We start from the raw sequence: 27,925 nt of genomic DNA, 5'->3' as shown, positions 1-27,925 counted from the left end.
TGCACCATTAACAAGACTCTTAGCCATATCCCTTCAACCCTCCCAAGGAGGGAGAACCCTGCTTGCAATGCACCGAGTACAAGTAAATGAAGACTCAGAGTCGTAAAATTGTGTATACAGAAACTACTCTAACATAACTACAAACAACCATTGCTACCAAAAAAACTACAAAGAAAACCAACTGGAAAGCCTTGAACGGGTGACCCCCCCCCGCCCATAGGGTGCACTCACAACTCCTTCAATCCCAGGCTGTGCCCCAGTCTTAGGCAAAATTAAATAAGTAAACAAGGAGATGATCCTTAAAATCAACAAAAGACAACAAAGTCAGGATAAGCACGCCACCCATCCCCAGCTCCACGTCAACCCCAATTGTGACTAAAAGAGAAAAAGAACAAAAAAGGGGAAAACAACAAAAGACACCCATAAACCTTCCCGTGATAAAATCCAGTTATAAAAATATAATAGGAACAACATACTCCAAGATTCTTTTTCTTAAAAAAATTATTAGGGAGAGAGGAGAAAAAAGGAAAAGGGGTAAAAAACAGGGAAAGAAGGAAAAGAGGACAAACATTAACCATATTTTTCAGATCAGTCGGTCTATTTTAAAGTGCCCACAAAGTTCTTGACTCTATCCGCCGAGTCAAACGTATAAATCGAATCCTCGTGGCTGAAATGGAGCACCACCGGGTACCTCATGGAGTACTGGATGCCCAGGTTCCACAGCCTCTTCTTAACTTCATCAAAGGACTTCCTCTTTTGGATTACAACTGCTGAGAAATCTTGGAAGAACATAACTTTTGATCCCTTGTGCAGTAGTTTCTGAGAGTCTTTCCCAGTGATCTGGAGGCTATCGCTCCTTGCTTGCCCTTGTATGAGTGGAAGTGCACTAGGACCGGGTGGGGGTGCTGTACTGGCCCAGACCTGCGCACTGCCATCAGGTAGGCCCTTTCAATCTGCAGATGGCCAGACCTCGATTTGAAGGCCCAGGAACTGTGACAGTCAGTCAGTGTTCAAAGAAGCTGACTGACTGCCCACCTTCTTCACCCTCCGGGAGCCTGACAATCCGTAGATTCGACCTCTGAACTCAATTTTCGAGGTCGACCTGATCTCACAAGGCCCGCACTTGCTGCTCCAGTGTCTGGATCCGTCCAGACGAGGACTCGATTGCCACTCTGAGGCCGTGGTTCGACCCTCCACATTTTCCATCCACTCCCCGATGTCCCGGAGCTCCCATTCATGCTTTTGCAGCAGAGACACGATGGGTTGGATCTGGGTTCAAACCTCCTCGAACACAGCCTCAACCTCCGCAGTAAATCTCGCCATCGCCGCTGACAATTCCTGCGGATCCGTAAAGTCCCTCGGGGGTTCGGGAGAGGCCGCTGCTGTGGTCTCTAGCGTGCCCAGTGCTACGGGGAGTGTCCTCCCTGCTTCTGTTTGCTCACTCCCTTTCCCTTTGGCATCTTTCCCTCTCCAAAATGTGAACAAGCATGTGTTCTCAAAGTTTTAAATTAACAATTCTTTCATAGAAGTCAGCCAGGGATGGCAATAAACACCAATAAACCTTGGCTGTTAGGCAGAGTCATGCACGGCAGTTCTCATGAATTGCCGCCATCTTGCCAAGACCCCCAACTCTTTTAAATTCTTGTAATTTTAGAACACATAATGACTGTTTATTGCAGCTGCAAAGTAAACATTTTACACTTTCTGTATGATCCAAGCAGCAAATGGAATAAGCAAAGTGAACATTATTGAACAATAAACACAAGGGGAACATTGCAGGGAGACAATACTTTTCATCCATCACAGTAACATTAATCTGAAGAGAATTTTGACAATGTCACAGGCAGGAAAATCACAGCTGGCCCACTCACCACAATTGCCAAAATATCATGGATAGCTAAAAACTTCTTTGTATTCTACCCCCAACTTACCCCTCACTTCTATGGTCATGTAATCTGAGGAGGCAATGGCTCATGCATGTGTACACTGAGTGCAAGTTTCATCCCAGTTTTCATAACCAAAAGAAATTTAAGAGCAATGATAAAGCAGGGTGAAATGTAGACGAGACTGCGTTTAACAATATAAAGTTCTGACTACGACTTTCATAAGTTCAAAATTGGTTGAAATAACATTCCAATCTTTCCTCCAGTTATTGGTCTTGAGTTGATGTGTTAATTACCTGGAATAAATGTGAACACAAAAAATGTAAAACATGGTAATATAGTAAACCATACTTCAATGCTAACAAACAGGTAAATTAAGTAGCACCTTTAATATAATAACATTTCCTAACGTGTTTCTTAAAGCATTATAAAATAAAGCACTACACAAACAAAGTTAGATCAGATCACCTAAACCTTGGGCGAAGAGGTGTGTTGATAGGAAAGAAGAAAGCAAGGAGAGTGTTTGGGACCTTGACAATTGAAATAGAGTCCAATGTGAGAAAGAGTGAAATTGTCAATTGTGAATAAAAAAAAATTTAATTATCTAAATAATGAGAGGTTGTAGAGCTCAGAGATGCAGAGACAACTGCGTGTCCTGGTTTATGAATTACAGAAGGTAACGATGCAGCTACAGCAAGCAGTTGTGAAAGTTGATAGAATGCTATGATTATTGTGAGTGTGATTGAAAAGGTAGGGAGGATACAATAAATGGAAGAGCCTTGGGAAAGGTTGATGAGCAGAGAGATCTGGGAGTTCAGGTCCATTGTACCCTGAAGGTTGCTGCACAGGTGGATAGAGTGGTCAAAAAGGCATATGGTATGCTTGCCTTCATTAGACAGGGTATTGAGTATAAGAGCTGGCAGGTCATGTTAAAATTGTACATGACGTTGGATCGGCCGCAGTCCTGTGTACAGGTCTGGGCGCCACATTACCAAAAGGAAGTGGACGCTTTGGAGAGGGTGCAGAGAAGGTTTATGAGGATGTTGCCTAGTATGGAAGGTGCTAGCTATGAACAGAGGTTGAGTAGGTTAGGTTTGTTTTCATTAGAAAAAAAAAGGAGATTGAGGGGGGAACCTGATTGAAGTCTACAAAATCATGAAGGGTATAGACAGGGTGGATAGAGATAAGCTGTTCAATAACGAGAGGTCATGGTTTCAAGGTGAGAGGTGAAATGTTTAAGGGGGATACACGTGGCAAGTACTTTACACAGCAGGTGGTGGGCATTTGGAATGCATTGGCAGCAGAGGTAGTAGAGGCAGGAACGGTAGATTCATTTAAGATGCGTCTGGACAGATGCATGAGTAGGTGTGGAGCAGAGGGGTACAGATGCTTAGGAATTGGGCGACAGGTTTAGACAGTAGATTTGGATTGGAGGGCCGAAGGGCCTGTTCCTGGGCTGTAAATTTTCTTTATTCTTTGTTCTTTCTTTGATATGCTTCAGTTGTACAGGGCATTTGTGAGACCACCTATGGAGTAATGTGTACAGTACTAGTCACCATACTTGTGGAAGGGTGTTAAAGCATTGGAAGCAGTTCAGAGAATGTTTATTAGATCTAGTCAGGAATGAACGAGTTGCCTTATGCAAAAAGGCTGGACATGGTGGGCCTTTATTCTCCACAGTTTAGAAGAATCAGAGGTGATTTAACTGGCTGGATATTGAAAGGATGTTCATCTTATGGGCGAATCCAGAAATGGGGGTCAAACTAGGAAAATGTGGAATTTAGGAGATAGTGAGGACTGCAGAGGGTGGAGAGTCAGAGTCGATAAAGTGCGATGCTGGAAAAGGTGCAGCCAGTCAGGCAGCATCTGAGAATCATGGTTTTGGACATAAGCACATCAGGATTCCAGGTATACAAGGAATTTCCCATTTAAAACAGAGGTGGTGACTTCTCTCTCTCGGTGTCAGAGGACTATGAGTCATGGGAAAAATAAAAGCTGAAAGAACTGTGGATGCTGTAAATCAGAATGAAAACAGAAATTGCTGGAAAAGCTCAGCAGGTCTGGCATCTGTGGAGAGAAATCAGAGTTAACATTTCAGGTCCAGCGATCCTTCCTCAGAATTGAGCTTCCTCAGAATGAGTCTTTGGAATCCTGTCCCTCAAAAGGCAGTGTTTCAGAACTTTAAATATTTTTAAGGCAGATTCTTGGTTACCAAGGGGATGAAAGATTATCAGAGATATGCAAGAATGGAGAGTTGAGGTTAAAATCAGATCAACCATTAAATTATTGAGTGGTAGAGTAGCCTAGAAGGCTGAGTGATCTCTTCTCTGTTGTTCATATGTCCGTATTGAAGGCCTGGCTATCAATGCTGCAGAATTTAAAATTGGGCTGCAGTAGAGGCTGGAATTAGAGCAGTACAGATATCTTGGAGGCTGTGGAGCAAATGAAGTGTGGTGGGGATTGAGTAAAATGATAATATAAATGTGCAAATAGACTATCAGAGGAACAGTGCATATCTTTGAAAGAAGAGACAAGCCAAGTAAGATAATTAAACGATGAGGAAACTTCAATGTGACTTCTGAACAACCTGCCTCTGCAATTTCATTAAAGAAGATCGACAACTTAATTTTAGGCAGTGTAAATTAGTTTTACTCTCTAATGAAATGTGGGTATTTGTTATCATAACTGTCCTTGAACTGACAAGTTTGCTAGGACATTGAAGAGGGCAGTTAGGAGTTTACAACTGGTTGACACATCTAGGGCTCTGTGGTACATGTAAGAATGACAGATTTCCTTCCATAAAGGATGGTAGTGGAACAGACTTTTTCATATAAAGCTGTCGTGCTCATCATTACTGAGGCCATATTCCAGAATAACTCATCAAATTAATTAATTAGCTAAATTTAAATTCAAGCAGCTGTAATTCCAGAACTATATATTACCTTCTCCGTTAAAGCTTTAACAGAAATAATGCCAGGGCATGTTTCAAGATAGCAGGTGGCACGGTGGTTAGCACTGCTACCTCACAGAGACCCGGGTTCAATTCCCGCCTCAGGCAACTGACCGTGTGGAGTTTGCACGTTCTCCCTGTGTCTGCGTGGGTCCCCTCTGGGGGCTCCGGTTTCTTCTCAGTCCAAAAATGTGCAGGTTAGGTGAACTGGCCAAGCTAAATTGCCCGTAGTGTTAAGTGAAGGGGTCTGGGTGGGTTAGATGTCGGTGTGTACTTGTTGGGTCCAAGGGCCTGTTTCCACACTAACTAATCTAATAAGATAGAATCACAGCATTCATATGGTGAGGTGGTGGTATCCCTGGAGTAGTAAACCATGGTCAATGGTCTGAAGACTTGGGGTCAAATCCCACCAGGGAGGTAACATGTTGGTGTAATGAAGACAATGTAACCATTGTCAATTGTCATATGTTTAAACAACATTTGATTCACTGAAGCTCTTTAGGGACCATCCTTACTTGGTTGGCCTGCATGGCAATGTGGTTAACCCTTAACTGCCCAATTAGGGATGGGCAACAACTGCTGGCCAATGAAATCCACATCTTGTGAATGACTTATTTTTAAAAATTGTAATGGTGTATGAATTGTAACAGGCAATCAGCCAGTATGCCTGCATCAGCTTTCTGAACATTTTTACTTCATGCCAGTCTCCTGTCTCATCTGATCAAAAAACTTTACAGTGCAGAATGAGACCATTTGGCCCATTGTGTCTGTACTAGCTCCCAAAAGAGCTATCCAGCTACCTTTTAATCTTCTCTGTTCACGGGAAAATAAGCCCAACTTTTCTAAGCTTTCGTTGTACCTAAAATCCCTCATTCTAGTAAATTTCCTTTGCACTCTCTCCAGGGAGAAAGTGAGGACTGCAGATGCTGGAGATCAGAGCTGAAAATGTGTTGCTGGAAAAGCGTCCACCTGAAGGGCTCATGCCCGAAACATCAATTCTCCTGCTCTTTGTATACTCTCTCCAGGGCTTCAATATCCTTCCTGATATAAAGTGCCCAGAACTGAACGCAATACTCCCAATGTAGTCTGACCAATGATTTGCCTTTATACACTATGGCTTTGTTTATAAACCCTGCACTCTATTTCTATTTAAACAATCTTTCACTTAATTTCGTTCAATTCCCACACCAGCTGAGGTAATCATGAAATACTCCTATGAACCTCACTCTAGCCTGAGGGTGTGCGGCGACCCTCAGGTTAAACCACCATCATTTGTCTCACTCCAATGACACCGAAACCCTCTGGTGCAGTAGGGCTCCGGTGACTTTTCTTTTACCTTTTAGTTTAGTTATGATCACACACAGTATATTCATAAATTAATTTAATGTTATATTATTCCACTAACTGTAAGCGACATAGATTTTAATTATATTATGGGACTCTCATTAGCTTCAATTGACAAGGAAAAGCACCCAGGATTGAAAACAGAAGAAAGTTCACAAGATATAGGAGCAGAATCAGGCCATTCAGCCTATCAAGTTTACTCTGTCATTCATCCTCATTTTCCTGCCTTCTCTCCATAACCCTTCAACCCTTTACCAATTAAAAATCTGTCTAACTCCACCATAAATGTACTCACTGTTCCAGCATCCACAGCACCTTGGAGTAGTCAATTCCACAGATTCACAACCATTTAGAAGAAGGAAATTCTGCTCAGCTCTGTTTTAAATTTCCGTACCTCTTATCTTGGAATGCTCCACAAGAGAAAGCATCTGCAACGCGTCTATTTTATCCATACCTTTTATCATCTTGAATACCTCAATTTGATATCCACTCATTCTTATAAATTCCAGAGAGTACAAGCCTAAATTGTTCAATCTCTTGCAAGGTTTGTGAATCAAACCTACAGCTAAATGTTCAATCTCTTTTCATAAGAAAAACCTCTCATATCTGGGATCAGTCTAGTGAACCTGCTCTGAACTACCTCCACTGACACTACATCTTTCCTCAAATAAGGGGACCAAAACTGTGCACAATACTCCAGGTACAGTTTCACCAATGCCTTGTTCATTTGCATCAGTACTTCCTTACTTCTATTCCTTTTTAGCTATAAAAGGCCCACGCTCCATTTGCTTTCTTCATGATCTGTTGTACCTGCATGCTAGTTTTCAGTGACTCATGAATGAGCACACATAGATATCTCTACACCGGAGCCACCCCAGAGTCTCTTCCCATTTAGAGAATTGGTTATCTTACCATTTTTTAGACCAAAATGCATGACCTCACACTTATCCATGTGAAAGTCCATCCGCCAAATTTTGGCCCATTCTGCACTGCAATTCACTGTCCCACTTATTTTTTTGAGTTGTGAAATGTGGCTATTGAGCCTTTGAGCCCTGTATCCAAGTTGTTAATGTAAATTGTAAACAGCTGGAGTCAAAGGGTTGAATCCTGTGATCCCCACCTAGTTACATTGTGCCATCCAGAAAAAACACATTTATCCTGACTCCCTGTCTTCTGTCCATCAGCCAAGTTAATAAATTACCACTAAGTCCACATGATCCAACCTTGTGAATTAACATTTTTGTGTGGCACCATACCAAATTCCTCCTGGAAGTACAGATATATTACATTTACAGGATCCCCACTATCGACTCTGCTTGTTACATCTTCAAAGAGCTATTATTTGAATGGTAAAAAAACTGCAGCACGCTGCTGTGCAGAGGGACCTGGGTGTCCTTGTACATGAATCACAGAAGGTTGGTCTGCAGCTGCAACAGGTAATTAAGAAGGCAAATAGAATTTTTTTCCTTCATTGCTAAAGGGATTGAGTTGAAAAGCAGGGAGGTTATGTTGCAGCTGTATAGGGTGATGGTGGGACCATGCCTGGAGTACTGTGTACAGTTTTGGTCTACGTACTTGAGAAAGGATGTACTGGCACTGGAGGGGGCACAGAGGAGGTTCATTAGGTTGATTCCAGAGTTGAGGGGATTGGCTTATGAGACATGGAGTAGACTGGGATTATATTCATTGAAATTCAGAAGAATGAGGGGGGAATCTTATAGAAACATATCAAATTACGAAGGGAATAGATAAGATAGAAGTAGAGAGGATGTTTCCATGGGCAGGTGAAGCTAGGACAAGAGGGCATAGCCTTAAAATTAGGGGGAGCAGATTTAGGACTGAATTGAGAAGGAACTTCTTCACCCAGAAGGTTGTGAATCTATGGAATTCCTTGCTCAGTGAAGTAGTTGAGGCTTCCTCATTAAATGTTTTAAAAGCTAAGGTAGATAATGTTTTGAACAGTGAAAGAATTAAGAGTTATGGTGAGAGGGCGGGTAAGTGGAGCTGAAGCCACGGGAAAGATCAGCCATGATCTTATTGAATGGCAAAGCAGACTCGAAGGACCAGATGGCCTATCCCTGCTCCTGGTGCTTATGTTCTTATGTTCTAAATTAGTCCAACATGATTTTCCCATCATAAAACCATGCTCTGATTGATAAAGATAACATGGTAGTGTTTCAGAGACACAAGAAAAATGCCACAAATTCCTGTTTATTTATTTTCTATTTCACTGATTCAGATTGCAAGAACGTGTCATCTTTTAGCTTTAATAAGGTGAGTTTAAATCATCCAAGCCCTTTGGAAAGATTTGGTGATATCAACAAAAAAGGTTTTGTGAGAGTTACTACAGAAAGGGCAAAAGGTAAGAATTGTACTCTACACAGGCTATGTTTTAATGTGGCCTAATACAATTTCCCTGCCTTTGGCCATATCCTTTAATATGGTTGCTAAACAAAAATTTATCAGTATCTGATTTTAAATGATAACTGATCCAGCATCCATTGTTATGTGTGGAAGAGAATTCCAAACATCCACTAGCCTTTGAGTATAGAAGTGCATCCCAACATCTCTCCTGAATGGTGTCAGCCTAGCTCTCTGACTGTGCCCATTTAGTTCTGGAATCCCCACCCACTGGAAATAATTTATCTTCATTCACCCTGTCTTTTCCTATTAATATCTTAAAGACTTTAATCAGATTACTCCTACACCTTCTAAATTCTAGAGAAAGCAGGGATAATGTAAGTAATGCCTCCTCATAAATTAGCCCTTGCAATCCAGGTATCTAACAGTACTCCCTCCAAGGTCAATATATCCTTTCTAATGTATGGTGCCCAGATCTTCTCACCCAGATAACAACACCCATTAATAAATACCTAATCCATCCGAACTCAGTCTAAAATGGATAACATCACACTTGCCTACTTTGAACTCCATCCACCAGTTTTGCCTATTCACCTCGTCAACCAACATCCCTTTGTAACTTTATGCCTGTTATGTCACCTAACTTTGTATTAGTAAATGGATATATGACTTCTATGCCATTATCCAAGTTATTAATAAATAATGTGAATAATTGAGGCCCTAGTTCAGATCCTTGTGGATCACTGCAAATCACATCCTGCCAATTTGAGTACCTACCCATTATGTTGCCTGCCACTCAGTCAGCCTTAGCAGCAATTTGCCCTCAATTCTTCAGACTTCTAGTGAACCATGTCTTAAATGGGACGTTATCAAATGCCTTCCAGAAGTCCAAATAAATAACAGAATTCTCCAGTCCACTACTTTATTCACCTCTCCGAAAAAAATCAATGAGATTACACAGGCAAGACCTACCTGTCATGAATCTATCAGAGTTCTTCTTTATTAACTGAAAACTTGAGATGTGTTCAGTTACTCCTTCCCTGATTCTGACTCCAACAATTTAACCACCAGGTATTAGGTTAACTGGCCTGTAATTCCACGGTTATCCACTTACATTCTTCTTAAAAAGTACAGTGACATGTGCAATTTTCCATACCAGAGGGACAAAGCCTAAGGAACTCTGAACGATGATAGTTAGGACAACTATAACATGCTCCCCTACCTCTTTAACACCATTAGATGGAAATCTTTAAGTCCTGTGCCCTTAGATCACTTTTTATTTATTTTAACATTTGCATTGTCAATGTTCATATATGTAAATTTTATTAAGTCTCTGTTCCCGGTCCATTGTTAATTTCCTCTGGACTTTTGGCAAGCTATCCTCTCTCTCTACTGTAAATACTGAGGCAAAGTAATTTCTCAACATGTTTGCCATTTCCCAATAGCCATTGAAAACACCCAGTTTCCAGTTTTTCATGCCCAACATTGCTTCTAACCACCTGCTTTTCATTTTATATAACTATAAAATATCTTCCTGTTGATTTTGATGTTTCTTGCAAGTTTCCTTTCATGGAGTCATAGAGTCATAGAGACGTACAGCACAGAAACAGACTCTTCAGTCCAACTTGTCCATACTGACCAGATATCCTAAACTAATCTAGTCCCATTTGCCAGCATTTGGCCCAAATCGCTCTAAACCCTTTCTATTTGTATACGCATCCAGATGCATTTTAAATGTCATAATCCACCACTTCCTCTGGCAATTCATGCTATACACACACCACCCTCTGCGTGAAAAAAAATTGCCCATAGGTTCCTTTTATATCTTACTCTAAACCTATGCCCTTCTAGTTTTGGACTCCCCCACCTCAGGGAAAAGACATTGTTTATTTACCCTATCCATTCCCCTCAAGATTTTATAAATCTCTAATAGATTACCCCTCAGCCTCCAATGCTCCAGTGAAAACAGCCCCATTTTATACAGCCTCTCCCTGTAGCTCAAATCCTCCAACCCTGGCAACATCCTTGTAAATTCTTTCTGAACCCTTTCAAGTTTCACAACATCTTTGAGACGAGGGAGACCAGAATTGCATGCAATATTCCAAAAGTGGCGTAACCAATGTCCTATACAGCTGCTACATGACCTCTCAACTTATATACACAATGCTCTGACCAATAAAGGAAAGCATACCAAACACCTTCGTCACTCTCCTGTCTACCTGTGACGCCACTTTCAAAGGACTATGAACCAGCACTCAAGGTCTCTTTGTTCAGCAATACTCCCTGGACCTTACCTTTAAGTGTACAAGTCCTGCTGATTTGCCTTTTCAAAACATAGCACTTCACATTTATCTAAATTAAACTCCATCTGCCACTCCTCAGCCCATTGGCCAATTTGATCAAGATCCTATAGTACTCTGAGGTAATCTTCTTCGCTGTCCACTCATCTCCAATTTTGGTATCATCTGCAAACTTACTAACTATACCTGCTATGCTCACATCCGAATCATTTATACAAGTGACAAAAATCATTGGACTCAGCACCGTTCATGTGGTACACCATTGGTCATAGGCTTCCAGTCTGAAAGGCAACCCTTTTTCCTCACTGTCTTCTACCTTCAAATGGCTAAAGCCAATGGCTAGTTCCCCCTGTACTCCATGAGATAGAACCTTGCTAACCAGTCTACTATGAGGAACCTAGTAAAACATTTTATTGAAGTCCATAGAATCACTGCTCTGACTCATCAATCCTCTGTTATTTCTTCAAAAAGACTCAATCTAGTTTGTGAGACATGATTTCCCACTCACAAAGCCATGTTGACTATCCCTAATCAGCCCTTGCCTTTCCAAATACATGTAAATCCTGTCCCTCAGGATTCCCTCCAACAACTTGATCACCACCGATGTCAGACTCACTAGTCTATAGTTCCCTGGCTTGTCCTTACCATCCTTCTTAAACAGTGACACCACGTTAGCCAACCTCTAATCTTCCAGTACCTCACCTGTGACTATTGATGGTTTAAATATCTCAGCAAGGGACCCAGCAATCACTTCACTAGCTTCCCACAGAGTTCTAGGGTACATGTCAACAGATCCTAGGGATTTATTCACTTTTATGCTTTATGTTTTAAGACATCTCATCTTTTTCCCATCCTATGTCATTAATTCCAATGTGCATATTGACTTCCTGCTGGTCCCTCTCCTCTTTGAGAACATCCTGCACCCTCTCTGAGGTATCCTTGATCCTGGCCCCAGGGAAGCAGCACACCATTCTGATTTTTTGCTGCCAGACGCAAAAGCATCTGTCTGTGCCTCTGACTAGGCAGTCCCCTATCACAATTGATTGTTTGGAACCTGACATACTCCTCACTACATTAAAGTCATTCTTGGTACCAGAAACATGCTGTTCATGCTCCACTCCCCTAAGAATCCATCAACTCTACATTTTCCAAAACAACATTCCTGTTTGAAATGGGGATTGCCACATCTCAACCTGCCTCCTGCCTCCCTCTCCTGGAGTTAACCCATCTACCTTACTGTATCTGCAGCTTTTCTCTTTTCCTATAACTGCCATCCATCACATCCCCTTGCCCCTGTAATTTCATTATTGCCAAAAACTGCAGCTCCAACCAATCCATGCGATCTGATAGGATTCTCAATCAAAGACATTTCCTGCAGACATAAAAATCAGTACATTGTCCCTTTAGTAGTTCTTATAAGTTGCTTTGTGGCTCTTTGCCATTTGGCAAGATCTGTGCTGTTTTTCACAATTTTGTCAGCCTTTCACTTTTAGTTTTATTCCATCTCTTGTAATCCTGACATAGAACCATATTGCCATTCCTGCACTATCACTAGATCAAATCCCTGGAATTCTCAGACATCACCGCTGGTTGACCTATCCCGATGATTAGGCAGCATCTCAGGAATAGAGAATTCGACGTTTCGAGCATAAGCCCTTCATCAGGAATAAGCCGAAACGTCGAATTCTCTATTCCTGAGATGCTGCCTAACCTGCTGTGCTTTGACCAGCAACACATTTGCAGCTGTGATCTCCAGCATCTGCAGACCTCATTTTTTACTATCCCGAGGATTGCAGTGACTCAAGAAGTGACTCCTTCTCAAGGGCAATTGGTGTGAGTCTATCCAGTGATTTTCACATCACATTAATGAAAAACAGAAAGCTTGATGCTTTATGCTTGGTGTTTGTATTGATCTAGATAGTCAAAATCTCCAGCATCTGCAGTCCACACTTTCTGTTAGTTGCTCTAGATAGTACCGTTCTGAGGAGGAATTCTTTCTCTTACAGAATAGTGAATATCTGTGAAATTCTTTACCACCATGGGCTGCTGAGGCTCTATATTACCTGTATCCAAGGCTGAGATGGATAACTCAGAAGGAGACAAGGGTTATAGATAAAAGACAGAAAAATGGAGTTGAGGATTATCAGACAGCCATGATCTCATTGAATGACATTGCAGAGTAAATGGACTGAATGCTCAGACTGAATACCCTATTATTGCTCCTACTCCTTATGATCCTCAAACCATTTAAGTAATTTGTAAGAAGACTTTAAATCACCTCAGAAAACATTTAAACTCGATATAAATGGCAATTATTTCCTTTACTGCACTATTTACCTGTTTTAACAAAGCGCAAATGTAGTCTTGGTAATGTTATTTGCTGTTATGAGAAAATTATAAATCCCAATATCCAAATACAGAGAATTTAAAAACAGAATGCAATGAATAGAAATATAGTTTGTAATATATGGTTTCAGTTTCAGTAATTATTTCCTTATAGCACCTCATTTTTTATGAACATAGACATTCTCAAAAATAATATTTTCCAGATCATTGTATTAGTCAAAACATTTTGTTTCTAGATTTTTTTTGTTTGAAATGTTCATACATAAGATAGTGGATTAATAGGTTAATTGGCAAAAATATTTCGCATGAATCTGATATATAATGAAGAAATGTATTTTCAAGTTACAAACCAAACAAAGAAATACTTTCAATGCTCTGTAATGGAATGCATTCTAGTTTAAGAGACGAGCAGAGTGATAAAACATTTAACTATATTTTGATCCTGTAAAACTCCTGAGCCATTTAATAGGTTTCTCAGTTAACATAGTGTCTTTCTGTGGGATTTAGCACATTTACTGTCTCAATCATTAAAAAGAGCAATTAAGTTATTGTAACAAAAATGGAAACTTCGTAACACCTTTTAGATTTCTGTTCTCAATTTCACATTGAGGTTACAAGTCATTTTGAGAAAGTGGGACTGATTATAACAGGTATCATTCAACTGCAATCTTGTTTCATGATCAAAAATGTTATAATTTCCAGAAGATAGCTGATGCACTGGCATTTTAAAAATTCATTTTATATGTTATTTAAAATGTACGTAGGAGTGTATTTTGAACGCAGGCAGGTGATAAATCCACTTTTACCTTAAGAAATTATCAATTATTAATTTAAAATATTGCTATCATTTAAATAGAATGCAATCAGTATTTTAGTGTTAAATTCATTACTAGCTATTTTACAGAATTAAGGAATGTCATGGAAAAGAACAATGTTTGACAGATTCATGATATTAACATGTGTATATTGGTCAACTGAAACTCACCATGTAGGTGTTCCAAGCCTTGTGAAACATTGCATAATGCTAATTTATGTAAACATATTAGAGATTCATATATAATGATTGCTATTATTGTTTCAACCTATGTGCAATTTTTAGTCACTGGCAGCAGTCTGTTTTCAATGAACCTGTACTTTATGAGATACATGAGTTCTTCTGTACATGACATAAACCCCATAGCTGATTTAATCAGTCAAATGAGATCACTTATGTGCCTAATTGTGGAAAATTGTGTCAAAGTTTATCGTAACATGACAATGAAATAATTATCTTTGCAATGCACAAGAATCGATTTTTCAAAAGATAGATGTTAACAAAGCAAAGCCAATCTTTTCAAAGTGCCTGCTACCACAACGATGGAAACTACATATAATAACTTGCATACAGCACGTTATCACACCAGAACATCTCACGGTGATCCATACAATTAACTATAATTTTGTAGTGACTGCAATGTGACAGTACAGTACTGAATATATTACTTAGACACAAAGTAAGCATTGAGAGTTAAGTTCAATTCTGCTTTCTGTCACGGAATTATGATTTTTTTGAAAGCTGGTATTTTATAACTGTCTCCTTCACAACGGAATCAGTTAATGGAAAGAAAATGCAACCATTCAGAGAGCAACTGTTTTAACTGTCAGCTTTTTGTAAAGGTAAGAATCAAAGCAAAATGGTAGAAAAGAGAATGAAGGAAAACAGAATGGAATTAAAAAGGGCAAATAAGAACAAAAATGTGAAAGTAGAGCTTTAAGTTAAAACAAAATTGTTGTTCTGTGTTTCCTTTGGTAGTTTGAGATTACTACTTCAGTAATAGTTCTATGTGTGATATCAGAACTACATTATGAATAAGTTATAATTAAACAAATATAAAATACTTACTTAAAATACTTTAACTACACTTGTCATGCTGATATTCTTTTTACCCTTAGACAGAACAATAGTTAACCTGTATCTTCTTTCATGATTAAAAAACAAATTGTAAGCAACTCTCATTAATCCCAGAAAAATTATGAGTAAGGCCCTTGATATGTTGGCCTATTGATCTCAGGTTTTAGTGTTTATTGTGTGTAGAAATATATCCAGAACATAGTAGAATCACAGAAATTTCTGAGTAGGAAGTCATGAAACGCAGGGTGCCTATGCTAAAATTACCTGAAATCGCTTTTAACCACGTCTTTTTTATAATTAAAAAGCTGCTATTGTATACATATATATGTGCTCTACACTTTATGTTTGCTCCTCTTTTAGAGGATGATATCTAACTATAATAACTTCATTTCCTTATCGCTATGTGATGTCAGCTAAAAATGAAATACAAGCAACATGAAGATAATTATGAGCAAGTTCAAGAATTCTTACATACTATTGTCCCTCTCATTAGAAAGGCATCTCTTACATGGGTGGGTTTCAGTGCTCATAAAGTGATAAGTTTTGGCAATGAAGTATTCTGGTAGCCATAGGGACAAGATCACTAAAATATACTTTACTTCACCCTGTTCAGAAACCATATGGTTGTTGAATTAGAAAATAATTATGATGGTTTAATCAGAATAAAATGTATCTTTAATTGAATGATCAAAGTACTTTAAGCATAGTTATAATTTCAAGATGATAATATTATAAAAAGTGATCAGTAGATTCATAATCAATTTTGTTGTAAAATAATTTGACAACTTCTGGCAAATACTGTAACAGATATTGAGCTGAGATAGTATAAACCAACTCTGTAAAAGTCAACATAAGATTGCATTTTTACATCAGCTACGGTACTAGTGCAGATTTTATTGTATTTAATTTAGTTTCTGGTGATAACAATAATGTTTAGGATTTTATTAATGCTATTAAACTCCACCATATGAACAATTTGCTCCTTACAATTTGATTCAAATAAATAAAAACAGGGCTCAGAGTGTAGTATGAAAGAATAGAAGAGAATGCAAGCCTGGAATTTTTTTTTACAGATAGCAGGCATGTTGAAATCTACTAATAGACAAGATTCATACTTTATTGTGACAGAAATAATACTTACGAAAATAACATTCATTATTCCTCACAACTAAGATATTAGCTCTTGCTTTGACAAAATTAATTGTTGAAGGAGGACATCTAAACATGGGAATTAGAAGTAAGAATAGACCGAACAGCCCGAGAAGCTTGCTTTGTTATTTCATATGATTGTGGCACACCCTGGAAATTGGTCAATTTCCAGTACCCTTCCCTATATCCCTTGATTCCTGGAGAGTGCAATACTCTTAAATATGTTCAACATTGGAACATCCTCAGTACAGACATTTCCAAAGATTCACAGCCCTGTAGTGAAGACATTTCTCCTGATCTCATGATGATTGTAGCTGTAGCCTGAGACTGTCTTTTTAGGTTCCTCCGTTAGCAGATAAAGCCTCTTAATGTCAATCCTGTCACACACCATCAGAATCAAGAATGTCTCAATCTTTCATTCTTCTGAACACCACAGAATATTGGCACCATTTACTTAGCTTCTCATCAGAGGACAGTGCTCTCATCCCAAGGAGCAATGTAACAAACCTTCAGTGCACTGCCTTCAAACTAAGTACATTCTTCCTTAAAAAGGGAGATCAAACCTCCACACAGTGGGCAGAATTAATGACCCCCTCTGCAGAATGCATTTGGGAGCAAGAATGCATTTAGCAAATTAGGAGGCCTTGCCAGCACTGCCACAATTATGTCTGTGGAGGGAAGGCTTGTGGACAGCCCTTCCATCTTGTTGCCAGTTGAAGCCTTTAATGAGCCGATTAATGCTCACTGAAAGGGTTCATTCCATCCACTCAACGTAGCAGCCTCACCATGTGTGGGAGGTTTGAAACATAAATGCTGGCATATTGGTTGCTGGCTTCCAGGATGGATTGTTGTGGGGGAGGTTGTGAAAGAGGAGAAATGGGGGGGGTGTCCGATTGCTCATTTGAAGGCACCTGGTTCCAGTAACCAGCTCCACTGGTGGGAGAACATGGGTCCTGCCTTTGCTGCCAAATCTCACTCCCTAGACCAAAATCCAAAGTCACCGTATTGACCTTCCTTAATGGACCTAGACCAACTTCAGCTTGTCTTGAATGGCTGAAGCTTTCAGCATTTCCACCCCTATGCTCCTTGATCTTGTGGAAAGCTTGCCCCTGACCAGTTAGTTGTCTGAGTTATCCTTCATTTGTTAGCTCTTCTCAAGAAAAGGTGATGTGGGATGCTGCTAACCAACTTTGCCCCCATTAAGTGTTCTTCAATAATGCAGCCATGGTCACACAAAAGCACTGAACAAATATAACAAGATTCTTAATTCCTGTACCCCAATTGGGAAAAAGGTTTACATGCTATGGACCTTCCTAACTGTTTCTGCACCTGGGTTTACTGCATTCCCTGAGTTAGCATGACCAAGTCTCTCCAAACATCAACATTAACACATTTCACACCCTTTCAAAATATTCTGTTTTTCTGTTCTTGTGAGCAAGTTGAATTAGCTCGCCATTCCCCATCTAAAACTAAATTTCATATAATTTCACACTAAAATAATCCCTCTCCCAATGTCACTAATATCCAAAATAATGATCTGGCCTCAAGTGGAGTGTGCTGTGTGGGCAGATCAGCTGACCCACCCCGTTACAAAAATGATTAACCTTAAAAGTACCACATTGGCTGACACTCAGAGCATTAAAGGTACAAATACATGTTTAATTTGTGCACTGGGATCCACCTGACCATAGTAAAACCAGAAGTCACGGTTAGCTCCCTCAGCACTGAAAGGTCACCCTGCATTATGTGCTGAGAGCAGGGCATTTCTCCTCCAGTTTTTGGGATTCTAAGGGGTCTCTCCCCAGTCTCCTGGTTAAACATTTATCCCTCAATCTGACATACAAGTGCTCTTCTTTCTAAACAACCACATACATGTTTATAATCATGAGGAGCATGGATAGGATAAATGGCCATGGTCTATTCCCTAGGGTAGAGGAGTCCAAAACTAGAGTACATAGGTTTAGGGTGAGAGGGGAAAAATGCAAAAGGAATTTATGGGGCAACTTTTTCACACAGAGAGTGGCGCATGTATGGAATGAGCTGTCAGAGGAAGTGGTGGAGGCTAGTACAATTATAACATTTAAAAGGCACCTGGATGGTTATAATGAATAGGAAGGGTTTAAAGGGATATAGGTCAAATGCTTGCAAATGGGTCTCGATTAATTCAGGATATCTGGTACGCATGGGCGAGTTGGTCGGAATGGTCTGTGTCGGTGCTGTACATGTTCATGACTCAATAATTAGAAGTTATTGTAAAAACTGAATTCTGAAGAAGGGTTATTGGATCTGAAACATTAATTCTGATTTATCTCCATAGATGCTGCTAGACCTCAAAAGATTTGATGATTAAATTCCCTACAGTGTAGAATCAGGCCTTTCGGCCCAACACGTCCACACCAACCCTTTGAAGAGTAACCCACCCAGACCCATTTCACTATCTTATATTTACCCCTGACCTAACACTATGGGCAATTTAGCATGGCCAATTCGCCCAACCTGCGCATCTTGTTTACTGTGGGAGGAAACCGGAGCACCCGGAGGGAACCCGCACAAACTCCACACAGACGGTCACCCGAGCTGGGAATCGAACCCGGGTTCCTGGCACTGTGGTGCTAACCACTGATCCACCATACCGCCTCTTTTTCCAACAATTTCTGTTTTCGCTTGTGATTTCCAGTATCCGCTCTCCTTTGTTGTTTTTTCTTTAAACATAATGACCTCGATGTTAAATTTCTAACAGACCGAAACCGTTCAGACTAGACATGAACAACCTCCAATACAGAGTGGGGTTAGAACTTGGAATCGGTCTCCGCATTAGAATAAAACGGCTCCTGAGCTGACCCTATCTTACTGAGTATAAACGGCGTCTCCGCTTTAAGGTGCTCAGAGTTTCTCATTCTTGTCTAATTAAAATCAATGTTCAATCGGGTTTGAAACAGCAATGCTGCAAATGTGTTGCTGGTCAAAGCACAGCAGGCCAGGCAGCAGAAACAGCAATGAGCGGGTATTCGCGTCCGTTCCTAACCAGCACAACCCGAGACCACACGGGACCAAGCCTGACTCAACGTGTTGCCGCTCGGTTTAAGGGAGCTATCGCTAACAAAGTGAAGCGAAGCAATGTCCATGTTTACACTTAATCAGGGCAATCCGCTCTGGCCCACTTTCTGAGCCTCCCTGGTAAACTGTGACAACAAGAAAGGATTGTCTTTACCTTTTCCGAAACTGGTGGGGACATCGCCTCCGTGATTCTAGAAAGGGAAGAGAAAAAGAGGCCGCCCAATTAAATAAATAACTAAATACTCCACAGGTGAGTACAATGTAGTAATGGCGAAGTTAACACATACACTCACAGAGACAATCACACATACTCACAGACACACACTCACTCAATCACACACACACTCACAATCACACACATACACTCACAGATAATCACATACACGCTCACAGACACACACTCACTCAATCACACACATACACTCAGACAATCACACACACAATTACACACACAGACAGACAGACAGACACACACACACAGAGGAGACTGAACTTTTGGCGCTTACTCTGGATCTTGTGTTTGATGACAACAAAGGCAATGGAGGACAGGAGCAGGAGGTTGCAAGCAGTCAGAGAGCCCCAGATACTCCAGCTACACACGTACCCTGCAAAGGAAACAGCAGCACATCCCTTACTCGGTGCAGCACAGTGTCAGGGCCACAAGACAAAGCACCCCTGAGCAAAACTAACACATTATCCACGCAACACCACAAGGCAATCCCATGGTTTGGGGATCTTTGAACTCCCGGTGAGAAAGTCATTGCCTTTGGATTCAGATTATTGTCAGTGAGCTGTCAGCCTGGATGTCAGTTCCTATTTGCACTCCTTTCCGTAATGGCTCTGCCATCTTCCAGAGTTTGAAACCATCCAGGGTCAAACCAAAGCGAGAGCAAATAAATGCAGACGTTGGAATCTGTATTGAAAACAACGAACGCTGGAGATCACGGTGGATCAGACACCATCCGTGGAGAGAAAGCAAGCTAATGTTTCAGTCTAGGTGGGCTCCGATGATGAGTCACCTAAACTTGAAACGTTAGCTTGCTCTGTCTCAATGTAAGAGCCCGCTGTGATCTCCAGCATCTGTTGTTTTCAGACCAAGACGAGGAGAGCCTGAAAATGTGTTTGTTCCTGATGACCGCTACTAGAACTCATGGACAAATTGGATCGAAGGGTCTGTTTCCATGCTGTACGTCTGTATGACTCCATTTAGGTTCATGTTTCTTAGAAAAATACGAAATATGATAGATTTTATAAACCTTTAGGAATAGAGGAAAATGAGAGCATGAGAAAGACTAAGGCTAATTACAGATATAATGCCCCTCACTCGTGATTAATATTATTGTCATTTTTCAGATTCCACATAAATTTCTACTGTTGACTCTCTTGCTCACTTCACCTGATGAAGGAGCAGAGCTCCAAAAGCTTGTGGTTTCAAATAAATCTGTTGGACTACAACTGGGTGTCCTGTAACTTCTGACTCTCTTGCCAGACAGAGCTCTAGCCTCGAATTTAATTAATTAAATCAAAACTTGAACCCTCTCACCACCCCACCCTCAGATCAGGCATCTACCTCTTGGTCGAAAGGATTCTACCTGTTTATCTGTTCACAGATTTGTTGACACATGTGGTCCCCTTGACTGTCAGGAATTTATTGCTGCAGACACTCTCTAAGTTTGTTTTACAGGCAATGAAGGAAGAAATATTCATGTCACTGGGCTGGTCATCCAGGTTAATGTTCTGGGGACATGAGGTCGATTCCCACCCTGTTAATGTGGTGAAATTTGACTTCAATAAAATTTGGAATGAAAAGCCATCCTGCTATCAACTATATAACCACTGTTAATTGTTCTTATATACGTTTAAAAAACTGGTTCACTAAAGTCCTTTATGGAAGGAAATCTGCTATTGTTATCTGGTCTGGCCAATATGTGAATCTAAACCTACAGCAATATGGGTGACTCTTAACTGCCCTCTGGACAATTGCAGATAGGCAATAGATGCTGCCCTATCTAGTGATACACACATCCTGTGATGGTTGTTTTATTCAAAGAAGTGTGTTAAAAGTGTGGTCATAGAGTCATAGAGCTGTACACCACAGAAATAGACCCTTCAGTCCAATTTGTCCATGCCAGCCAGATATCCTAAATTAATCGAGTCCCATTTGCCAGCATTTGGCCCATACTCCTCTAAACCCTTTCTATTCATACACCCATCCAAATGCCTTTTAAATGTTGTAATTATACCAGCCTCCTCCACTTCCTCTGGCAGCTCATTCTATACATGCACCGGCCTAATCTTGAAAATACTGCCCCGTAGATTCCTTTTAAATCTTTCCCCTCTCACCTTAAACAATGCCCTCTAGTTTTGGATTCACTGGTAAGGGAAAATACTTTGTCAATTTACCCTATCCATGCTCCTCATGATTTTATAAAGTTGTATAAGGTCATCCTCAGCCTCCAAGGCTCCACGGAAAATAACCCCAGCCTATTCAGCCTCTCCCTCAAACCCTCCAACCTTGGCAACATCCTTGTAAATCTTTTCTGAACCCTTTCAAGTTTCACAACATCTTCCCTGTACTAGAACCAAATGCAGTATTCCAAAAGTGGTGTAACCAATGTCCTGTACAGCCTCAACAGGACATAACTCTGATACTCAATGCACTGACCAATAAAGGCAGGCATACCAAACGCCTTCTTCACTATCCTGTCTACCTGTGACTCCATGCCTCCCCCTCTCCTCTCTGTCCAAGGCCCCAAAGGATATTTTCACATCCAGCAGAGATTTTCCTGCACATCCATCTACCTCATCTGCTGTGTCTGTTGCTCTTGATGTGGTCTCCTCTACAACGGGAGACAGAACGCCAACTCGTGAAGCATTTCAGGGAACATCTCTGGGACATATGCACCCCACTGCTCTGTGTCTAACCAGTTCAAGTTTGGGCATCATGGTGGCTCAGTGGTTAGCACTGCTGCCTCACAGTGCCAGGGTTCCAGGTTCGATTCCAGCCTTGGGCAACTGTCTGTGTGGGAGTTTGCACATTCTCCCTGTGTCTGTGTGGGTTTCCTCCGGGTGCTCTGGTTTCCTCCCACAGTCCAAAGATGTGCAGGTCAGGTGAATTGGCCACGCTAAATTGTCCATAGTGTTAGGTGCATTAGTCAGAGGGAAATGGGTCTGTGGACTTGTTGGGCTGAAGGGCCTGTTTCCCCACTGTAGAGAATCTAAACTCCCCTTCCCACTCCACAAAGGACATGCAAGTCCTGGGCCTCCTCCACCATCAAATCCAAACCATCTGACACCTGGAGGAAGAACGCTTCATCTTCCATCTTGGGACCCTACAACCACACAGCATCAACATTGACTTCACCAGTTTCTAAGTCTCCTCTCCCCCAACCTCATCCCAAATCCAACCCTCCAATTTGGCACCGCCTTCATGACCTGTCCTACCTGTCCATCCTCCTTCCCACCTATCCACTCCACCCTCCCCATCAACCTGTCACAATTACCCCCAACCTGCATCCACCTATAGCCATCCCGGCTACCTTCCCTCCAGCTCCAGCCCCACCTCCACCCCCCCCATTTATCTCTCAGTCCCCTCTACATTCCTGATGAAGGCCTTATGCCCTAACCGTGGACTCTCCTGGTGCTAGCATGCTGCCTGACCTGCTGTTCTTTTCCAGTGCCACACATTTCGACTGTGACTCCATATCCAAGGAATTATGAACCTGTACTCCAAGGTCTCTTTCTCTGGCAATATTACCCAGGACCTTACCATTAAGCGTAGAAGTCCTGCCCTCATTTGCCTTTCCAAAATGCAACACCTCACATTTATCTGAATCAAACTCCACCTGCCACTCTGGGGCCCATTGGCCCATCTGATCAAGGTCCGTGGTACTAAGATAACCTTCTTCGCTGTCCACTACACCTTCAATTTTGGTACCATTCGAAAACTTACCAACCATTCCTCCTATAGTCACATCCAACCCCCTTATACAAAAGACACGAAGGTCATTGATGCATTGTTGGGAAGGCCTATCAAGATCCCAGAAAACAAAACACCAAACAAATGACCATAGACTTGTACAAATTCAGCATTGGGGCTTTCACTCGACCAAGGCAACTGCTCCTACTCGGAGTGATGCTGTTGTGTAGTCACTGCGTGTGTATCAGGAAGATTTCTATTAATTACAACCACAGATTTATGGATTACATCGCAAGATTGGCCGAAATCTGAAACGGCCATAGAATGCAGTGGGATTATCCACTGTCTAATTTGCTGAGTATTTCTCCAATCTGTGGCAGATGACGGTTTGGATTTATCCCGGCATTAAATAAATAATTTGTCTCTAATTTAATTCCTCGGGAAGTAGTTCAGACTAAAGCCCCAACTGACGGCATGTGTAAGACTTCAGAAATTGACAACACTATGATTTTATTCCAAGCGAGTGGAGAGAAGTGAAGAATCCCAGCTCCTTCAATATTAATCACCCCCTTCTCCCCATCACCACCCACAGCGAGTGTCGGGCCCTCATTTATTCTGCCAACACAGCCATTAAAACCAAGCCAGCCCCCGTTTTATAAAGATGCCTTCTGAAATGAACACTATTCAATTCAAACGAAAATCCAAAAATTACTGGAAAAAACTCGGCAGCACTTATAGAATTATAGAATCCCTACAGCGTGGAAACAGGCCCTTCGGCCCAACACGTCCACACCTACCCTCCGAAGAGTATCTCACCCAGACCCATTCCCCTAACCTAATACCCTACATATCCCCAAACTCATGCACCTAACCTACACATCCCTGGACACTATGAGCAATTTAACATGGCTAATTCACCTGACCTGCACATCTTCGGACTGTGGGAGGAAACTCATGCAGACATGGGGAGGATGTGCAAACTCTACACAGTCACCCGAGGCTGGGATCAACCCCCTTCTCTACCTAACCCGAAACGGTAACTGTTTTCTCTCCAGCGATGCTGCCAGAGCTGCCGAGTTTTTCCAGCAATTTCTGTGTTTGGTTCTGATTTCCAACATCCTCAGTTCTTTAGGATTTTTTGTGGTAAAATTGGCAGGCACAAGGGAGTTCTGCAGTTAACCAGTGAGGATTGTCAGTATTCATAGACGGCCCATTGCACCCTTTTCAGACAGGCGTTAAACGGGAAAGTGGGCCTACGGGGATAGTTTTGCCTTGTTTTAAGCAAATCCATCCACCAACATTCGCAGGGAACAAGATAAAAATGCTCAAACCAAAGCTATTTCATGTTTGCAAACCTCCGCGTTAACTAAACCCCCCCCCCTCCCCACTATAGGAGGACAAATAACACTGCATTTATGTAGCAGCACGCAACAACTGCCAAGGCGTTGTCAATGGCGCCCAGCCACATTGAGAATTGAGGCCTGAGTGTTGCAGGGCATTTGAGAGGCTGGGAGAGGATATTCCAGAGGCTTCTTACTGGAGAAAAGAGGGGGTGCAAGGAGAGGGTCACTAGGTTGACTCTGGAGTTAAAAGGAGAGATTCAGTAGAATGGGACTTCACTCATTAGCATTTAGAAGAAGGACCACAATCTTATAGAAACATATAACATTCTGAAGGGAATAGGGGGGTTGTTTCCACTGGCGGGTGAAACTAGATCTAAAGGGCATAGCCTCGGAATAAGGGGGAGCAGATTTAGGACTGAGTTGAGGAACTTTTTCACTCAGAGAGTTGTCAATCTGTGGAATTCCCTGCCCAGTTGAGGCTACCTCGTTAAATGTCTTTAAGGCCAAGACATAAGATTTTTGAACAGTAGAAGAATTCAGGGTTATGATGAACAGAGGGGTAAGTGGAGTTGAGTCCAGTAAAAGCCCGACCATGATGTTATTGAATGGCGGTGCAGGCTTGAGGGGGTCGGATATTATGTGTCCTGGACGGTCATAAATGGCGCTGCCATATAATAGGCCATAAATAAATGAAGGGACTGGGAGAAGGGGAACTGTAGAAAATACCATGAAAGGATTTCCAGTAAAGGTTAAAAACACAGGACGCCCTCCCACCATCTCCTCCAGATAGTATTTCCCCATAGTACGTGTTCAACTGAAAGGAGTGTTTCCCATTTGTACATACACCCCCCAGCACTTCAGAATTCACTCAGCTCTGCGCCAAAGCTAGATAACGCGGGCAGCTTTCTGACGGTATTTTCCAGATGCTGTCTGGGGCCTAAACTGAATTACCAAATATCCCAAACGGATTGTCTCCATAACAAAAAGGAAAATAACTTTTACAAATTAGGGGAAGCGCGGGAAACATTCAGCATCAGTGAGAAACATTTCAGATCGAGGACTTTTGAAGTTAAAAAAAACACACACACAAAGATATGAAGTTGGCTTCAGCTAGACAGTGGTTGAGAAAAATGCTGTGATGATTCCCCTGTCAATGTCGTGCTGATAACGAATCAGCACATTGGAAGGCAGGCTCTAAATAAAGCAGAGAACTGCTGGAAATCAGAAATTGCTGGATAAACTCAGCAGGTCTGGAGAGAAAGGAAAATCGACGTTTCAGACAAACGCCCTTCATCAGGAATGGAGAGCTTTGGCCCGAAACGTTGATTTTCCTGCTCCTTGGATGCTGCCTGTCCTGCTGTGCTTTTCCAGCACCACTCTAATCTAAACTCTGGTTTCCAGCATCTGCAGTACCCGCTTTTGCCTAGGTCTGGAGAGAAAATAGAGTTGACGTTTGTGGTCCTTCTTTGGACTGGACCCGAAACGTTAACTCTGTGTTTTCTCTCTGCCAGACCTGCTGAGTTTCTGTTTTCCATCAATGTGCGTGTACTGTTGAGATATTGGACTGTAACTAGCTGTATTGATCAGTCAGATTGACTGAACAGCACTAGTCTGTCTGTCTCAGACACAGTGAACACATTGACCTTACCATGATTCCACGTTTGCTTCTTGTTTCGCACCTTGGGGTAGCTGAAGTGATGGCTTCTGCGGCGTTTAGTAGTCGGAGGCGGAGAAGTTACTTTCTTTCGTTCTGGAACTGAAACAAGCAACGTTTTAATGGTCTACGGTATATCCACGGGCCGTCTGTCAACTCACAGAATGACCGACAGCAACTATTTATCACAAACCAAAGTCTGACTTTGTTAGACTTGATGTGGAGGAGCAGGTGTTGGACTGGGGTGGACAAAGTTAAAAATCACACAACACCAGGTTATAGTCCAACAGGTTTATTTGGCAGCAGTAGCCACCCGATGAAGGAGCAGCGCTTCGAAAGCTAGTGATTCCAAATAAACCTGTTGGACTATAACCTGGTGTTGTGTGATTTTTTAAAAACTTTGTTAGACTTGGCAGCTGTGGCGATTCATGTCACTAATAATCCCCAGGCCAACCAGCAGGACCCACACCAGCCAGAACTTTAGGAGGGAGTCAAAAATAAACTCCGACATAATCAGAAGGGACGGTCAGTCTCCCTTCAATAAAACACAGAACTGCTGGAGGTCTGAAATTGCTGGAGAAACTCAGCAGGTCTGACAGCAGCTTGGAGAGAGAGCCCAGTTCTAAAGAAGGGTCACTCACCCCAAAACGTTAACTATGTGTTCTCTCTCCACAACTGCTGCCAGACCTATAGAGCTTCTCCAAAACTTCCTGTTCTTGTCTCAATCGTTCAGCCAACAACAATTACTTATTTTTGTTTCTTAAAGTCGGTGCTTATTTTGAAATTGGAAAGCTTCTTACCTACTGTGACCACACTTCCACCTCCGAAAGATATGGAGTAGGAGCTGAGCATCAGGCAGTAATAGGTGCCGTTGTCTGACAGTTGCGTGTCTTTTATGGTTAAACTGAACGACAGTCGAAAGGTATCTCTGGTTAAAATGAACCGCCCGGTTATTCCCTCTCCTGAGGCCTGTCTGTTCAGGACAGAGGCAGACTTCAGAAAATGGACCTGGGAGTTTCCGTCCAGCCTGTACCAGAAGACCTCATTGAGCGCGCCCCTCTTCAGGTTACAGATAAGTTCGATATCCTCGCCTCTGGCCGCCAGTATTTCTCTCGGAGTCTGCTGGAGGATAGCCTCAGCCTGGGCACCTGCACGGACAGACACGGCGTTATTTTCCTGTTATCCCCCCCCCCCCCCCCCCCCCCGCCCCCTCCCCTAGCGAGATTCCACTGTCTCGTTTCAACATTCTCTTCCAGCCTTTAGAGGATGCGGATTCGTTCGGATTTTATACGTGATTGGGCCTCTGACTTTCTGTCCCCTTTAGAGGCTGACTCAATCCAAAAGGGATTTGGTTCCCTGTCTGGGTGGGAGGATTGGGAAGAAGTGAGCTGCCCGTGTGGACAGCCAGCGATGGGCCGAATTGCCGCCTCCTGCTCTGCTATCAGTCTCCGATTCACTGGAAATGGGATCTATTCTTCCAAAGAAAGCAGCTTCAAGGGAATTGCGTCTCTCTTTCAAAGATCAGGCACTGATAGAAGCGGCCGAACGGCCTCCCCCTCTGCAGTATGACTTTGGGGATGTTTTTAAACCAAGTCTCCCATTCAAAACTCGCCCAAACTGTAACGACAGGAATGCCAGCATTTTCACGCAGTGAAACTCTCAGCTGGAAATGTACTTACTTTTAGTCCAACAGCTCAGCATCCAGATGTAGCCAAGAAGGTGCATTTT

The 27,925-nt window shown here is 41.9% G+C and overlaps 1 protein-coding gene across 1 annotated transcript; it reads right to left on the bottom strand.

The window, feature by feature from the left end:
* Positions 1–262: 262 nt before the first annotated feature.
* On the bottom strand, positions 263–27,925 carry LOC132820937 (T-cell surface glycoprotein CD8 beta chain-like). Its single transcript, XM_060833326.1, has 5 exons — positions 27,877–27,925; positions 26,998–27,345; positions 26,192–26,299; positions 19,788–19,886; positions 263–375 (listed from the first exon to the last, which is right to left on the bottom strand). Exons 1-5 carry the CDS (start codon positions 27,920–27,922, stop codon positions 263–265), a joined length of 714 nt encoding a protein of 237 aa, XP_060689309.1. The 5' UTR covers positions 27,923–27,925.

Source organism: Hemiscyllium ocellatum, chromosome 1 (assembly GCF_020745735.1).
Source record: "Hemiscyllium ocellatum isolate sHemOce1 chromosome 1, sHemOce1.pat.X.cur, whole genome shotgun sequence".
Lineage (NCBI taxonomy): Eukaryota > Metazoa > Chordata > Chondrichthyes > Orectolobiformes > Hemiscylliidae > Hemiscyllium > Hemiscyllium ocellatum.
This window is presented reverse-complemented; position numbering and strand designations above follow the sequence as displayed.